Here is a 19,539-nt window from a genome sequence, read left to right on the forward strand (position 1 = left end):
CATTCTTGGGGTCACCGCATCATCGTGGCACCCTATGACAAGCACGTCGTTCTTGGGGTCACCGCATCATCGTGGCACCCTATGACAAGCACATCGTTCTTGGGGTCACCACATTATCGTGGCACCCTATGACAAGCACGTCGTTCTTGGGGTCACCGCATCATCGTGGCACCCTATGACAAGCACGTCGTTCTTGGGGTCACCGCATCATCGTGGCACCCTATGACAAGCACGTCGTTCTTGGGGGTCACCGCATCATCGTGGCACCGTATGACAAGCACGTCATTCTTGGGGTCACCGCATCATCGTGGCACCCTATGACAAGCACATCGTTCTTGGGGTCACCGCATCATCGTGGCACACTATGACAAGCACGTCGTTCTTGGGGTCACCGCATCATCGTGGCACCGTATGACAAGCACATCGTTCTTGGGGTCACCGCATCATCGTGGCACCCTATGACAAGCACATCGTTCTTGGGGTCACCGCATCATCGTGGCACCCTATGACAAGCACGTCGTTCTTGGGGTCACCGCATCATCGTGGCACCCTATGACAAGCACATCGTTCTTGGGGTCACCGCATCATCGTGGCACACTATGACAAGCACATCGTTCTTGGGGTCACCGCATCATCGTGGCACCCTATGACAAGCACATCGTTCTTGGGGTCACCGCATCATCGTGGCACCGTATGACAAGCACGTCATTCTTGGGGTCACCGCATCATCGTGGCACCCTATGACAAGCACGTCGTTCTTGGGGTCACCGCATCATCGTGGCACCGTATGACAAGCACGTCGTTCTTGGGGTCACCGCATCATCGTGGCACCCTATGACAAGCACGTCATTCTTGGGGTCACCGCATCATCGTGGAATTCATTGGGAAATATGCATTGTCCACCAGAACCAATGAGATTCGAGCTTTCAAGGTTGTTGAGCAGGTTGCAAATGTAAGAGTGGCTCTGATTAACAGCTATGACTAATATATAAAGGCAGACAAGAAGGAGCGATCGTCTTACCTGGCTCACAGCGGGAGCAGCACCTTCCCAACGTTTCTTCCAAGTATTGCTGCTCATTGCAAGTCTGATTATCGTTCGATGTGACCTGAAATAAACCAGCAAACGCCAATTCACCAACATTTCTCCGCATGCAATTGTTCTTCATTTACAGTTTTACCCTAAATATGTATTTTCTGTGAGTGTTCCTATGCAGTATTTGTATTTTATAAATGGAGATTTAATGTACTTCTTCCGTCGGAAGAATCTGGTTAATCCCACCGGTCACCTTTCTCCCTTCTTCTAAACTGACCATACAAAGCCCACAAGCTGATCTGGCTGGCCATTCAGAGGTACAGGACACTGTGCAGACACACGGGGTAGTATGTTCAGCCACCACGCTCCCCAACCAATCACTGCCTGCCTCTGGCACACACCCCGTCCCAATCACAGCCTACTTCTTGAACACACCCCCTGCTCAAGCACAGCATGAATCTTGGCCCAGGCTGAACAGACTATGGGATCAGTCCTTTCCATCCCCCATACTTCACTTTCCATCCCCCCATCGGTCGTCTCCACCCCCCATCGGTCGTCTCCACCCCCCATCGGTCATCTCCACCCCTCATCGGTCGTCTCCACCCCTCATCGGCCATCTCCACCCCCCATCAGACATTTCCATCCCCCCATACTTCACTCTCCATCCCCCATCAGTCACTCTCCATCCCCCATCAGTCATTTCCATCCCCCATCAGTCATTTCCATCCCCCATCAGTCGTCTCCATCCCCCATCAGTCACTTCCATCCCCCATCAGTCATCTCCATCCCCCATCGGTCGTCTCCATCCCCCATCAGTCACCTCCATCCCCCATCAGTCACCTCCATCCCCCATCAGTCATTTCCATCCCCCATCAGTCATCTCCATCCCCCATCGGTCTTCTCCATCCCCCATCAGTCATTTCCATCCCCCATCGGCCGTCTCCATCCCCCATCGGTCATCTCCATCCCCCATCAGTCACCTCCACCCCCCATCAGTCGTCTCCATCCTCCATCAGACATTTCCATCCCCCATACTTCACTCTCCATCCCCCTCAGCTAAGCACACCCACCTGCCGATGTAACGACATATTCGGCGACCCATCGCAGTTTGCTACGGAAGTGACATTCTGTCGCCGCCATCTTGCTACACCCCACACTCCTCCATAGTAAGGATACACTAAGAAGGGGGAAAGCGGACATCTTGTTACACCCACCGGTGCATTTTACACGTATTTATAACAGTAAAGTGAGTTTATATAGTGATATAGAGGACTGAGAACTCCGTCTGAGGGGTTAGATGTTAAATTTTACAAGCAGCGATCTTCTGTCAGATTAGCAAACCTGTGAGATGAGCGGGGATGCCGCTGCTTTTAAAATTCAACATCTAACCAATCAGACGGAGTTCCCAGTCCTCCATATCACTATATAAACTCACTTTACTGTTATAAATATGTGTAAAATGCACCGGTGGGTGTAACAAGATGTCCGCTTTCCCCCTTCTTAGTGTATCCTTACTATGGAGGAGTGTGGGGTGTAGCAAGATGGTGGCAACGTAACGTCACTTCCGTAGCAAACTGTGATGGGTTGCCGAATATGTCATTACACCTGCTTGTCTAAGCTAAGGGCAGAGGAATTCCAGCAAATAAATGTTACACGAGACATCTGCCCTTACTCAAGATGGCCACCGCTAGAAATGACAGGGGCGTGTTTTTTAAAGTGATTTATCAGCAGAATAAAACATGGAGACATGGATGGATGGAGACATGGATGGATGGATGGAGACCTGGATGGATGGATGGTTGGAGATGATGGATGGATGGAGACATGGATGGATGGATGGAGACATGGATGGATGGATGGAGACATGGATGGATGGATGGTTGGAGATGATGGATGGATGGAGACACGGATGGAGACATGGATGGATGGAGACATGAATGGAGACATAGATGGATGGATAGAGACACAGATGGAGACATGGATGGAGGGATGGATGCATGGAGACATGGATGGATGGAGACATGGATGGATGGATGGATGGAGACATGGATGGATGGAGACATGGATGGATGGAGAGATGGTGGATGGAAGGACACATGGATGGATGGATGGAGACATGGAAGGAGACATGGAAGGAGACATGGAAGGAGACATGGATGGATGGATGGAGAGATGGTGAATGGAAGGAGACATGGATGGATGGAGAGATGGAAGAAGACCTGCATGGAGGGATGGATGGATGGAGACATGGATGGATGGATGGAGACATGGATGGATGGAGAGATGGTGGATGGAAGGAGACATGGATGGATGGAGACATGGATGGATGGATGGAAGGAGACATGGATGGATGGAGAGATGGAAGAAGACCTGCATGGAGGGGTGGATGGATGGAGACATGGATGGATGGATGGAGAGATGGTGGATGGAAGGAGACATGGAGGGATGGATGGATGGAGACATGGATGGATGGAGAGATGGTGAATGGAAGGAGACATGGAGGGATGGAGACATGGATGGATGGATGGAAGGAGACATGGATGGATGGAGAGATGGAAGAAGACCTGCATGGAGGGGTGGATGGATGGAGACATGGATGGATGGATGGAGAGATGGTGGATGGAAGGAGACATGGAGGGATGGATGGATGGAGACATGGATGGATGGAGAGATGGTGGATGGAAGGAGACATGGAGGGATGGATGGATGGAGACATGGATGGATGGAGAGATGGTGAATGGAAGGAGACATGGAGGGATGGATGGATGGAGACATGGATGGATGGAGAGATGGTGGATGGAAGGAGACATGGATGGATGGATGGAGAGATGGTGGATGGAAGGAGACATGGAGGGATGGATGGATGGAGACATGGATGGATGGAGAGATGGTGGATGGAAGGAGACATGGATGGATGGAAGGAGACATGGATGGATGGAGGGATGGAAGAAGACCTGCATGGAGGGGTGGATGGATGGAGACATGGATGGATGGATGGAGAGATGGTGGATGGAAGGAGACATGGAGGGATGGATGGATGGATGGAGACATGGATGGATGGAGAGATGGTGGATGGAAGGAGACATGGATGGATGGAAGGAGACATGGATGGATGGAGGGATGGAAGAAGACCTGCATGGAGGGATGGATGGATGGAGACATGATGGATGAGACATGGAAGGAGACATGGATGGATGGAGACATAAATTATTCATAAAAATGCCATAAAACGATCTCTATTTTGTAGACGCTATAACTTTTCAATAAAACCAATCAATAAACTCTTATTGCAATTTTTTTTTTTTTTACCAAAAAATATGTAGAATACGTATCGGCCTAAACTAAGGGAAAAAAAAATTATATATATATATATTTTTTGGGGGATATTTATTATGGCAAAATGTAAAAAATGTGTTTTTTTTTTCAAAATTGTCGCTCTTTTTTTTATTTATAGCGCAAAATATAAAAACTGCAGAGGTGATCAAATACTACCAAAATAAATCTCTATTTGTGGGGAAAAAAGGACGTTGATTTTGTTTGGAAGCCACGTCGCACGACCGCGCAATTGTCAGTTAAAGCGACGCAGCACCGAATCGCAAAAAGTGCTCTGGTCAGGAAGGGGGTAAATGCTAAAGACGCGACTACCACCGGAGGTAAATTACCGCAGACTTTCACTGCTAACATACTGCATGACTTCATAAAAAAACCTCTGCAGTATTTTAGCAGTGAGATGTCGCTTTATGAATGGAGCCTAAATGTCACTGTTCTGGATCTACCAATAATTGGTGTTGGTGGTCCAGATCTCTCAATAATCAATGTGTCATTGTTCTGGACCCCCCAAGAATCATTGTTCCAGTGTTCTGGACCCCCCAAGAATCATTGTTCCAGTGTTCTGGATCCACCATTGATCAATGGGCCATTAACAATCAATGTACCGTTGTTCTTGATCCACCAATCGTCTTTGAGTCATTGTTCTGGATCTATCAGCTGATCACCCAAGTTGTACTTATTTACATAAAACCATAGAACGTCGTCTTGCGCATTCTGCGTATGATTGGTACACTTACAAAGCCCGTGTCTTTCTCTTGTAAATATTAAGGAAATTAATCACAAGTTTAAAAAAATAAACCCGTGCAAATATTTCTGAGCTATTTGGCTTCGCAATAAATATTTCACAAGGAAAAGCCATTTGTCCCGAATTATATAAATAAAGCGAGTGATTCGTCATCTCACTGAAGGGACGCAATACTAAACATCTGCCAACAAAATAAAGAATGTTTGCCTTTTTTTCTTTTCCTTGGCTTTTTGTTCTCAAAAAGACTTTACAAATTCTTATGGAAGACCAACATATTCACCTGGAACCAGTGACATCACTGAGAATGCAGCCTATCCAATCCCTAGAGAGCGATGACATCACTGAGAACACAGCCTATCCAATCCCTAGAGAGCGGTGACATCACTGAGAACGCAACCTATCCAATCACTAGAGGGCGATGAAATCACTGAGAATGCATCCTATCCAATCACTAGAGAGGGATGACATCACTGAGAATACAGCCTATCCAATCACTAAAGAGTGGTGACATCACTGAGAACACAGCCTATCCAATCACTAGAGAGCGGTGACATCACTGAGAATGCAGCCTATCCAATCACTAGAGAGCGGTGACATCACTGAGAATGCAGCCTATCCAATCACTAGAGAGCAATGACATCACTGAGAATGGAGCCTATCCAATCACTAGAGAGGGATGACATCACTGAGAATGCATCCTATCCAATCACTAGAGAGGGATGACATCACTGAGAATACAGCCTATCCAATCACTAGAGAGTGGTGACATCACTGAGAACACAGCCTATCCAATCACTAGAGAGCGGTGACATCACTGAGAATGCAGCCTATCCAATCACTAGAGAGCGGTGACATCACTGAGGATGCAGCCTATCCAATCACAAGAGAGCAATGACATCACTGAGAATGGAGCCTATCCAATCACTAGAGAGGGATGACATCACTGAGAATGGAGCCTATCCAATCACTAGAGAGGGATGACATCACTGAGAATACAGCCTATCCAATCACTAGAGAGTGGTGACATCACTGAGAACACAGCCTATCCAATCACTAGAGAGCGGTGACATCACTGAGAATGCAGCCTATCCAATCACTAGAGAGTGGTGACATCACTGGGAATGCAGCCTATCCAATCACTAGAGAGAGATGACATCACTGAGAATGCAGCCTATCCAATCACTAGAGAGCGGTGACATCACTGGGAATGCAGCCTATCCAATCACTAGAGAGGGATGACATCACTGAGAATGGAGCCTATCCAATCACTAGAGAGGGATGACATCACTGAGAATGGAGCCTATCCAATCACTAGAGAGGGATGACATCACTGAGAATGGAGCCTATCCAATCACTAGAGAGGGATGACATCACTGAGAATACAGCCTATCCAATCACTAGAGAGCGGTGACATCACTGAGAACACAGCCTATCCAATCACTAGAGAGTGGTGACATCACTGAGAACACAGCCTATCCAATCACTAGAGAGCGGTGACATCACTGAGAATGCAGCCTATCCAATCACTAGAGAGCGGTGACATCACTGGGAATGGAGCCTATCCAATCACTAGAGAGCGGTGACATCACTGAGAATGCAGCCTATCCAATCACTAGAGAGCAATGACATCACTGAGAATGCAGCCTATCCAATCACTAGAGAGCGGTGACATCACTGGGAATGGAGCCTATCCAATCACTAGAGAGCGGTGACATCACTGAGAATGCAGCCTATCCAATCACTAGAGAGTGGTGACATCACTGAGAATGCAGCCTATCCAATCCCTAGAGAGCGATGACATCACGGAGAATGCAGCCTATCCAATCACTAGAGAGCGGTGACATCACTGAGAATACAGCCTATCCAATCACTAGAGAGCGATGACATCACTGAGAATGCAGCCTATCCAATCACTAGAGAGTGGTGACATCACTGAGAACACAGCCTATCCAATCACTAGAGAGCGATGACATCACTGAGAATGCAGCCTATCCAATCACTAGAGAGTGGTGACATCACTGAGAATGCAGCCTATCCAATCACTAGAGAGCAATGACATCACTGAGAACACAGCCTATCCAATCACTAGAGAGTGGTGACATCACTGAGAACACAGCCTATCCAATCACTAGAGAGCGGTGACATCATTGAGAATGCAGCCTATCCAATCACTAGAGAGAGCGGTGACATCACTGAGAATGCAGCCTATCCAATCCCTAGAGAGCGATGACATCACTGAGAATGCAGCCTATCCAATCCCTAGAGAGCGATGACATCACTGAGAACACAGCCTATCCAATCCCTAGAGAGCGATGACATCACTAAGAATGCAGCCTATCCAATCACTAGAGAGTGGTGACATCACTGAGAACACAGCCTATCCAATCGCTAGAGAGCGGTGACATCACTGAGAATGCAGCCTATCCAATCACTAGAGAGCGATGACATCACTGAGAATGGAGCCTATCCAATCACTAGAGAGCGATGACATCACTGAGAATACAGCCTATCCAATCACTAGAGAGTGGTGACATCACTGAGAACACAGCCTATCCAATCACTAGATAGCGGTGACATCACTGAGAATGCAGCCTATCCAATCACTAGAGAGCGATGACATCACTGAGAATACATCCTATACAATCACTAGGGAGCGATGACATCACTGAGAATGCAGCCTATCAAATCACTAGAGAGCGATGACATCACTGAGAATGCAGCCTATCCAATCACTAGAGAGCGGTGACATCACTGAGAATGCAGCCTATCCAATCACTAGAGAGCGGTGACATCACTGAGAATGCAGCCTATCCAATCATTAGAGAGCGGTGACATCACTGGGAATGCAGCCTATCCAATCACTAGAGAGCGATGACATCACTGAGAATGCAGCCTATCCAATCACTAGAGAGTGATGACATCACTGAGAATGCAGCCTATCCAATCACTAGAGAGCGGTGACATCACTGAGAATACAGCCTATCCAATCACTAGAGAGCGGTGACATCACTGAGAATGCAGCCTATCCAATCATTAGAGAGCGGTGACATCACTGGGAATGCAGCCTATCCAATCACTAGAGAGCGATGACATCACTGAGAATGCAGCCTATCCAATCACTAGAGAGTGATGACATCACTGAGAATGCAGCCTATCCAATCACTAGAGAGCGGTGACATCACTGAGAATGCAGCCTATCCAATCACTAGAGAGCGGTGACATCACTGAGAATGCAGCCTATCCAATCACTAAAGAGCGATGACATCACTGAGAATGCAGTCTATCCAATCACTAGAGAGCGGTGACATCACTGAGAATGCAGCCTATCCAATCACTAAAGAGCGATGACATCACTGAGAATGCAGCCTATCCAATCACTAGAGAGCGGTGACATCACTGAGAATGCAGCCTATCCAATCACTAAAGAGCGATGACATCACTGAGAATGCAGCCTATCCAATCACTAGAGAGCGGTGACATCACTGAGAATGCAGCCTATCCAATCACTAGAGAGCGGTGACATCACTGAGAATGCAGCCTATCCAATCATTAGAGAGCGGTGACATCACTGGGAATGCAGCCTATCCAATCACTAGAGAGCGATGACATCACTGAGAATGCATCCTATACAATCACTAGGGAGCGATGACATCACTGAGAATGCAGCCTATCAAATCAGTAGAGAGTGGTGACATCACTGAGAATGCAGCCTATCCAATCACTAGAGAGCGGTGACATCACTGAGAATGCAGCCTATCCAATCACTAGAGAGCAGTGACATCACTGAGAATGCAGCCTATCCAATCATTAGAGAGCGGTGACATCACTGGGAATGCAGCCTATCCAATCACTAGAGAGCGATGACATCACTGAGAATGCAGCCTATCCAATCACTAGAGAGTGATGACATCACTGAGAATGCAGCCTATCCAATCACTAGAGAGCGATGACATCACTGAGAATGCAGCCTATCCAATCACTAGAGAGCGGTGACATCACTGAGAATACAGCCTATCCAATCACTAGAGAGCGGTGACATCACTGAGAATGCAGCCTATCCAATCACTAGAGAGCGATGACATCACTGGGAATACAGCCTATCCAATCACTAGAGAGCGGTGACATCACTGAGAATGCAGCCTATCCAATCATTAGAGAGCGGTGACATCACTGGGAATGCAGCCTATCCAATCACTAGAGAGCGGTGACATCACTGAGAATGCAGCCTATCCAATCACTAGAGAGCGGTGACATCACTGGGAATACAGCCTATCCAATCACTAGAGAGCGGTGACATCACTGAGAATGCAGCCTATCCAATCATTAGAGAGCGGTGACATCACTGGGAATGCAGCCTATCCAATCACTAGAGAGCGATGACATCACTGAGAATGCAGCCTATCCAATCACTAGAGAGTGATGACATCACTGAGAATGCAGCCTATCCAATCACTAGAGAGTGATGACATCAGTGAGAATGCAACCTATCCAATCACTAGAGAGCAATGACATCACTGAGAATGCAGCCTATCCAATCACTAGAGAGCGGTGACATCACTGAGATGGGCCCGGTTGGCCCCGCCTTTATTGTGATGTACGGTTACGCTCTGGAGTGCAGATTGCCATCTCTGACATTCTGTAACATAAATAGATTCTGCTACTTGAAGGTATTTTTAATTCTTCTTATTTTATCATGTTTGAGTCACAACATTTCCCAATAACAACCCATTTGTGTGTAAACTGAGGACAAGTCCCACTAAAGCACTTCTCCGTCATCTGCAGCATGCACGGCTGTGACTTATGTTACTGAACCAGTCGCAGGGATCCAACAAAAAGCAGGAAGCAGCACTTCTAATGAAAGTACTCCTTGGTGTAGATTATACTATCCTCTGTAATCGGTGGAGCGGGGGCTGATTGTTCAGGCTTGCTCGGTGTCTCACAGGCTGTTGCTCTGATTGCTTCTGCCTATATTCTAAAGTGAGCAGCCTTAATATCTATGAGACCCCAGCCAATCCCTGGGAAGGTGTGTCCAGTGGGTGGTTGGAGAACCCATTAATAGTCTGAGGCAAAGAAGAGACTTCTTGGGCCCAGTCCTACTGGCGGAGACCCCTGAGTAGGGGCTTTGACCTGGGGCAGAAGTGCTAGAGCTGCAAATACAAACACACAGAGTTTCCAACTAAGCCTTAACTGGGGGTTTATTCGCAAGGTTAGTCCTGGAACCGGCTTGGGTATGGGAGAGAGTCAGGAGGAAGTTTGTGGGAAAGTGTCAAATTGTCTGATGGTGGCGTGAGTCTCCCTCACTAGGAAGAACCTGGTGGATAGCGGAAGGAGGCAACCAATGAACCTGTGGCTGTGTGAGTAGATGACCCAAGTGCTGGACAGTTAGTAACTGTGTAGCTTTTAGTCTCTGGGAGAAGCCATAGTCACCATCAGCACCATCTCTAAGCCATTTTTACAGACATTACAGACAGAGCTCAGCCCACAGAGAAGGCCTACTCCACCACAGGTGACAGTTCTTAAATAGGTAAGGGAAGGGGTACATCTAATGATGTCATTGACCAGGTCATTGCTGTAATGTGGGTGGAGATGGAAGGTTTGGGGTCATTACTGTAATGTGGGTGGAGATGGAAGGTTTGGGGTCATTGCTGTAATGTTGGTGGAGATGGAAGGTTTGGGGTCATTGCTGTAATGTTGGTGGAGATGGAAGGTTTGGGGTCATTGCTGTAATGTGGGTGGAGATGGAAGGTTTGGGGTCATTGCTGTAATGTGGGTGGAGATGGAAGGTTTGGGGTCATTGCTGTAATGTTGGTGGAGATGGAAGGTTTGGGGTCATTGCTGTAATGTTGGTGGAGATGGAAGGTTTGGGGTCATTGCTGTAATGTGGGTGGAGATGGTAGGTTTGGGGTCATTGCTGTAATGTTGGTGGAGATGGAAGGTTTGGGGTCATTGCTGTAATGTTGGTGGAGATGGAAGGTTTGGGGTCATTGCTGTAATGTTGGTGTAGATGGAAGGTTTCAGGTGATATAATATGGGTGGAGATGGAAGGTCTCAGGTGATATAATATGGGTGGAGACTGAAGGTCCCAGGTGATATAATATCGGTGGAGATGGAAGGTCTCAGGTGATATAATATGGGTGGAGATGGAAGGTCTCAGGTGATATAACATGGGTGGAGATGGAAGGTCTCAGGTGATATAATATGGGTGGAGATGGAAGGTCTCAGGTGATATAATATGGGTGGAGATGGAAGGTCTCAGGTGATATAATATGGGTGGAGATGGAAGGTCTCAGGTGATATAACATGGGTGGAGATGGAAGGTCTCAGGTGATATAATATGGGTGGTGATGGAAGGTCTCAGGTGATATAATATGGGTGGAGATGGAAGGTCTCAGGTGATATAATATGAGTGGAGATGGAAGGTCTCAGGTGATATATTATGGGTGGAGATGGAAGGTCTCAGGTGATATAATATGGGTGGAGATGGAAGGTCTCAGGTGATATAATATGGGTGGAGATGGAAGGACTCAGGTGATATAATATAGGTGGAGATGGAAGGTCTCAGGTGATATAACATGGGTGGAGATGGAAGGTCTCAGGTGATATAATATGGGTGGAGATGGAAGGTCTCAGGTGATATAATATGGGTGGAGATGGAAGGTCTCAGGTGATATAACATGGGTGGAGATGGAAGGTCTCAGGTGATATAATATGGGTGGAGATGGAAGGTCTCAGATGATATAATATGGGTGGAGATGGAAGGTCTCAGGTGATATAATATGGGTGGAGATGGAAGGTCACAGGTGATATAATATGGGTGGAGATGGAAGGTCTCAGGTGATATAATATGGGTGGAGATGGAAGGTCTCAGGTGATATAATATGGGTGGAGATGGAAGGTCTCAGGTGATATAATGTTGGTGGAGATGGAAGGTCTCAGGTGATATAATATGGGTGGAGATGGAAGGTCTCAGGTGATATAATATGGGTGGAGATGGAAGGTCTCAGGTGATATAATATGGGTGGAGATGGAAGGTCTCAGGTGATATAATATCGGTGGAGACTGAAGGTCCCAGGTGATATAATATGGGTGGAGATGGAAGGTTTCAGGTGATATAATGTTGGTGGAGATGGAAGGTCTCAGGTGATATAATATGGGTGGAGATGGAAGGTTTCAGGTGATATAATATGGGTGGAGATGGAAGGTCTCAGGTGATATAATATGGGTGGAGATGGAAGGTCTCAGATGATATAATATGGGTGGAGATGGAAGGTTTCAGGTGATATAATATGGGTGGAGATGGAAGGTCTCAGATGATATAATATGGGTGGAGATGGAAGGTCTCAGGTGATATAATATGGGTGGAGATGGAAGGTCTCAGGTGATATAATATGGGTGGAGATGGAAGGTCTCAGGTGATATAATATCGGTGGAGATGGAAGGTCTCAGGTGATATAATATGGGTGGAGATGGAAGGTCTCAGGTGATATAACATGGATGGAGATGGAAGGTCTCAGGTGATATAATATGGGTGGAGATGGAAGGTCTCAGGTGATATAATATGGGTGGAGATGGAAGGTCTCAGGTGATATAACATGGATGGAGATGGAAGGTCTCAGGTGATATAATATGGGTGGAGATGGAAGGTCTCAGATGATATAATATGGGTGGAGATGGAAGGTCTCGGGTGATATAATATAGGTGGAGATGGAAGGTCTCAGGTGATATAACATGGGTGGAGATGGAAGGTCTCAGGTGATATAATATGGGTGGAGATGGAAGGTCTCAGGTGATATAATATGGGTGGAGATGGAAGGTCTCAGGTGATATAATATGGGTGGAGATGGAAGGTCTCAGGTGATATAATATGGGTGGAGATGGAAGGTCTCAGGTGATATAATATGGGTGGAGATGGAAGGTCTCGGGTGATATAATATCGGTGGAGATGGAAGGTCTCAGGTGATATAATATGGGTGGAGATGGAAGGTCTCAGGTGATATAACATGGGTGGAGATGGAAGGTCTCAGGTGACATAATATGGGTGGAGATGGAAGGTCTCAGGTGATATAATATGGGTGGAGATGGAAGGTCTCAGGTGATATAACATGGGTGGAGATGGAAGGTCTCAGGTGATATAATATGGGTGGTGATGGAAGGTCTCAGGTGATATAATATGGGTGGAGATGGAAGGTCTCAGGTGATATAATATGGGTGGAGATGGAAGGTCTCAGGTGATATATTATGGGTGGAGATGGAAGGTCTCAGGTGATATAATATGGGTGGAGATGGAAGGTCTCAGGTGATATAATATGGGTGGAGATGGAAGGTCTCAGGTGATATAACATGGGTGGAGATGGAAGGTCTCAGGTGATATAATAAGGGTGGAGATGGAAGGTCTCAGATGATATAATATGGGTGGAGATGGAAGGTCTCAGGTGATATAACATGGGTGGAGATGGAAGGTCTCAGGTGATATAATATGGGTGGAGATGGAAGGTCTCAGGTGATATAATATGGGTGGAGATGGAAGGTCTCAGGTGATATAACATGGGTGGAGATGGAAGGTCTCAGGTGATATAATAAGGGTGGAGATGGAAGGTCTCAGATGATATAATATGGGTGGAGATGGAAGGTCTCAGGTGATATAATATGGGTGGAGATGGAAGGTCACAGGTGATATAATATGGGTGGAGATGGAAGGTCTCAGGTGATATAATATGGGTGGAGATGGAAGGTCTCAGGTGATATAATATGGGTGGAGATGGAAGGTCTCAGGTGATATAATGTTGGTGGAGATGGAAGGTCTCAGGTGATATAATATGGGTGGAGATGGAAGGTCTCAGGTGATATAATATGGGTGGAGATGGAAGGTCTCAGGTGATATAATATGGGTGGAGATGGAAGGTCTCAGGTGATATAATATCGGTGGAGACTGAAGGTCCCAGGTGATATAATATGGGTGGAGATGGAAGGTTTCAGGTGATATAACATGGGTGGAGATGGAAGGTCTCAGGTGATATAATATAGGTGGAGATGGAAGGTCTCAGGTGATATAACATGGGTGGAGATGGAAGGTCTCAGGTGATATAATATGGGTGGAGATGGAAGGTCTCAGGTGATATAATATGGGTGGAGATGGAAGGTCTCAGGTGATATAACATGGGTGGAGATGGAAGGTCTCAGGTGATATAATAAGGGTGGAGATGGAAGGTCTCAGATGATATAATATGGGTGGAGATGGAAGGTCTCAGGTGATATAATATGGGTGGAGATGGAAGGTCACAGGTGATATAATATGGGTGGAGATGGAAGGTCTCAGGTGATATAATATGGGTGGAGATGGAAGGTCTCAGGTGATATAATATGGGTGGAGATGGAAGGTCTCAGGTGATATAATGTTGGTGGAGATGGAAGGTCTCAGGTGATATAATATGGGTGGAGATGGAAGGTCTCAGGTGATATAATATGGGTGGAGATGGAAGGTCTCAGGTGATATAATATGGGTGGAGATGGAAGGTCTCAGGTGATATAATATCGGTGGAGACTGAAGGTCCCAGGTGATATAATATGGGTGGAGATGGAAGGTTTCAGGTGATATAATGTTGGTGGAGATGGAAGGTCTCAGGTGATATAATATGGGTGGAGATGGAAGGTTTCAGGTGATATAATATGGGTGGAGATGGAAGGTCTCAGGTGATATAATATGGGTGGAGATGGAAGGTCTCAGATGATATAATATGGGTGGAGATGGAAGGTTTCAGGTGATATAATATGGGTGGAGATGGAAGGTTTCAGGTGATATAATATGGGTGGAGATGGAAGGTCTCAGATGATATAATATGGGTGGAGATGGAAGGTCTCAGGTGATATAATATGGGTGGAGATGGAAGGTCTCAGGTGATATAATATGGGTGGAGATGGAAGGTCTCAGGTGATATAATATCGGTGGAGATGGAAGGTCTCAGGTGATATAATATGGGTGGAGATGGAAGGTCTCAGGTGATATAACATGGATGGAGATGGAAGGTCTCAGGTGATATAATATGGGTGGAGATGGAAGGTCTCAGGTGATATAATATGGGTGGAGATGGAAGGTCTCAGGTGATATAACATGGATGGAGATGGAAGGTCTCAGGTGATATAATATGGGTGGAGATGGAAGGTCTCAGATGATATAATATGGGTGGAGATGGAAGGTTTCAGGTGATATAATATGGGTGGAGATGGAAGGTTTCAGGTGATATAATATGGGTGGAGATGGAAGGTCTCAGGTGATATAATATGGGTGGAGATGGAAGGTTTCAGGTGATATAATATCGGTGGAGATGGAAGGTCTCAGGTGATATAATATGGGTGGAGATGGAAGGTCTCAGGTGATATAATATGGGTGGAGATGGAAGGTCTCAGGTGATATAATATGGGTGGAGATGGAAGGTCTCAGGTGATATAATATGGGTGGAGATGGAAGGTCTCAGGTGATATAACATGGGTGGAGATGGAAGGTCTCAGGTGATATAATAAGGGTGGAGATGGAAGGTCTCAGATGATATAATATGGGTGGAGATGGAAGGTCTCAGGTGATATAATATGGGTGGAGATGGAAGGTCACAGGTGATATAATATGGGTGGAGATGGAAGGTCTCAGGTGATATAATATGGGTGGAGATGGAAGGTCTCAGGTGATATAATATGGGTGGAGATGGAAGGTCTCAGGTGATATAATGTTGGTGGAGATGGAAGGTCTCAGGTGATATAATATGGGTGGAGATGGAAGGTCTCAGGTGATATAATATGGGTGGAGATGGAAGGTCTCAGGTGATATAATATGGGTGGAGATGGAAGGTCTCAGGTGATATAATATCGGTGGAGACTGAAGGTCCCAGGTGATATAATATGGGTGGAGATGGAAGGTTTCAGGTGATATAATGTTGGTGGAGATGGAAGGTCTCAGGTGATATAATATGGGTGGAGATGGAAGGTTTCAGGTGATATAATATGGGTGGAGATGGAAGGTCTCAGGTGATATAATATGGGTGGAGATGGAAGGTCTCAGATGATATAATATGGGTGGAGATGGAAGGTTTCAGGTGATATAATATGGGTGGAGATGGAAGGTTTCAGGTGATATAATATGGGTGGAGATGGAAGGTCTCAGATGATATAATATGGGTGGAGATGGAAGGTCTCAGGTGATATAATATGGGTGGAGATGGAAGGTCTCAGGTGATATAATATCGGTGGAGATGGAAGGTCTCAGGTGATATAATATGGGTGGAGATGGAAGGTCTCAGGTGATATAACATGGATGGAGATGGAAGGTCTCAGGTGATATAATATGGGTGGAGATGGAAGGTCTCAGGTGATATAATATGGGTGGAGATGGAAGGTCTCAGGTGATATAACATGGATGGAGATGGAAGGTCTCAGGTGATATAATATGGGTGGAGATGGAAGGTCTCAGATGATATAATATGGGTGGAGATGGAAGGTTTCAGGTGATATAATATGGGTGGAGATGGAAGGTTTCAGGTGATATAATATGGGTGGAGATGGAAGGTCTCAGGTGATATAATATGGGTGGAGATGGAAGGTTTCAGGTGATATAATATCGGTGGAGATGGAAGGTCTCAGGTGATATAATATGGGTGGAGATGGAAGGTCTCAGGTGATATAATATGGGTGGAGATGGAAGGTCTCAGGTGATATAATATGGGTGGAGATGGAAGGTCTCGGGTGATATAATATCGGTGGAGATGGAAGGTCTCAGGTGATATAATATGGGTGGAGATGGAAGGTCTCAGGTGATATAACATGGGTGGAGATGGAAGGTCTCAGGTGATATAATATGGGTGGAGATGGAAGGTCTCAGATGATATAATATGGGTGGAGATGGAAGGTCTCAGGTGATATAATATGGGTGGAGATGGAAGGTCTCAGGTGATATAATATGGGTGGAGATGGTAGGTTTGGGGTCATTGCTGTAATGTGGGTGGAGATGGAAGGTTTGGGGTCATTGCTGTAATGTGGGTGGAGATGGAAGGTTTGGGGTCATTGCTGTAATGTGGGTGGAGATGGAAGGTTTGGGGTCATTGCTGTAATGTGGGTGGAGATGGAAGGTTTGGGGTCATTTCTGTAATGTTGGTGGAGATGGAAGGTTTGGGGTCATTGCTGTAATGTGGGTGGAGATGGAAGGTTTGGGGTCATTGCTGTAATGTGGGTGGAGATGGAAGGTTTGGGGTCATTGCTGTAATGTGGGTGGAGATGGAAGGTTTGGGGTCATTGCTGTAATGTGGGTGGAGATGGAAGGTTTGGGGTCATTGCTGTAATGTTGGTGGAGATGGAAGGTTTGGGGTCATTGCTGTAATGTTGGTGGAGATGGAAGGTTTGGGGTCATTGCTGTAATGTGGGTGGAGATGGAAGGTTTGGGGTCATTGCTGTAATGTTGGTGGAGATGGAAGGTTTGGGGTCATTGCTGTAATGTTGGTGGAGATGGAAGGTTTGGGGTCATTGCTGTAATGCTGGTGGAGATGGAAGGTTTGGGGTCATTGCTGTAATGTGGGTGGAGATGGTAGGTTTGGGGTCATTGCTGTAATGTTGGTGGAGATGGAAGGTTTGGGGTCATTGCTGTAATGTGGGTGGAGATGGAAGGTTTGGGGTTATTGCTGTAATGTTGGTGGAGATGGAAGGTTTGGGGTCATTGCTGTAATGTTGGTGGAGATGGAAGGTTTGGGGTCATTGCTGTAATGTTGGTGGAGATGGAAGGTTTGGGGTCATTGCTGTAATGTTGGTGGAGATGGAAGGTTTGGGGTCATTGCTGTAATGTGGGTGGAGATGGTAGGTTTGGGGTCATTGCTGTAATGTTGGTGGAGATGGAAGGTTTGGGGTCATTGCTGTAATGTTGGTGGAGATGGAAGGTTTGGGGTCATTGCTGTAATGTTGGTGTAGATGGAAGGTTTCAGGTGATATAATATGGGTGGAGATGGAAGGTCTCAGGTGATATAATATGGGTGGAGACTGAAGGTCCCAGGTGATATAATATCGGTGGAGATGGAAGGTCTCAGGTGATATAATATGGGTGGAGATGGAAGGTCTCAGGTGATATAACATGGGTGGAGATGGAAGGTCTCAGGTGATATAATATGGGTGGAGATGGAAGGTCTCAGGTGATATAATATGGGTGGAGATGGAAGGTCTCAGGTGATATAATATGGGTGGAGATGGAAGGTCTCAGGTGATATAACATGGGTGGAGATGGAAGGTCTCAGGTGATATAATATGGGTGGTGATGGAAGGTCTCAGGTGATATAATATGGGTGGAGATGGAAGGTCTCAGGTGATATAATATGGGTGGAGATGGAAGGTCTCAGGTGATATAATATGGGTGGAGATGGAAGGATTCAGGTGATATAATATGGGTGGAGATGGAAGGTCTCAGGTGATATAATATGGGTGGAGATGGAAGGTCTCAGGTGATATAATATGGGTGGAGATGGAAGGTCTCAGGTGATATAATGTTGGTGGAGATGGAAGGTCTCAGGTGATATAATGTTGGTGGAGATGGAAGGTCTCAGGTGATATAATATGGGTGGAGATGGAAGGTCTCAGGTGATATAATATGGGTGGAGATGGAAGGTCTCAGGTGATATAATATGGGTGGAGATGGAAGGTCTCAGGTGATATAATATGGGTGGAGATGGAAGGTCTCAGGTGATATAATATGGGTGGAGATGGAAGGTCTCAGGTGATATAATATGGGTGGAGATGGAAGGTCTCAGGTGATATAATGTTGGTGGAGATGGAAGGTCTCAGGTGATATAATATGGGTGGAGATGGAAGGTCTCAGGTGATATAATATGGGTGGAGATGGAAGGTCTCAGGTGATATAATATGGGTGGAGATGGAAGGTCTCAGGTGATATAATGTTGGTGGAGATGGAAGGTCTCAGGTGATATAATATGGGTGGAGATGGAAGGTCTCAGGTGATATAATATCGGTGGAGATGGAAGGTCTCAGGGGATATAATATGGGTGGAGATGGAAGGTCTCAGGTGATATAATATGGGTGGAGATGGAAGGTCTCAGGTGATATAATATGGGTGGAGATGGAAGGTCTCAGGTGATATAATGTTGGTGGAGATGGAAGGTCTCAGGTGATATAATATGGGTGGAGATGGAAGGTCTCAGGTGATATAATATCGGTGGAGATGGAAGGTCTCAGGTGATATAATATGGGTGGAGATGGAAGGTCTCAGGTGATATAATATGGGTGGAGATGGAAGGTCTCAGGTGATATAATATGGGTGGAGATGGAAGGTCTCAGGTGATATAATATGGGTGGAGATGGAAGGTCTCAGGTGATATAATATGGGTGGAGATGGAAGGTCTCAGGTGATATAATATCGGTGGAGATGGAAGGTCTCAGGTGATATAATATG

At 46.2% G+C, this 19,539-nt stretch overlaps 1 protein-coding gene across 8 annotated transcripts in view; it reads right to left on the reverse strand.

The window, feature by feature from the left end:
- LOC143956921 (tumor necrosis factor receptor superfamily member 1B-like) overlaps positions 1 to 19,539 on the reverse strand; it is a 120,851-nt gene that overhangs the window by 70,099 nt on the left and 31,213 nt on the right. For 7 of the 8 annotated variants that reach the window (XM_077467095.1, XM_077467094.1, XM_077467093.1 and 4 more), the window contains exon 2: positions 1,022 to 1,106. The exons of the other annotated variant lie outside the window; for it this stretch is intronic. In XM_077467095.1, coding sequence (XP_077323221.1) covers positions 1,022 to 1,106 — 85 coding nt within the window. The remainder of the gene's footprint in view (positions 1 to 1,021; positions 1,107 to 19,539) is intronic. 8 annotated transcript variants of the gene reach the window in all.

The sequence above is a fragment of the Lithobates pipiens genome, unplaced genomic scaffold, assembly GCF_037356315.1.
Source record: "Lithobates pipiens isolate NorthernLeopardFrog02 unplaced genomic scaffold, aLitPip1_a1.2 Scaffold_47, whole genome shotgun sequence".
Lineage (NCBI taxonomy): Eukaryota > Metazoa > Chordata > Amphibia > Anura > Ranidae > Lithobates > Lithobates pipiens.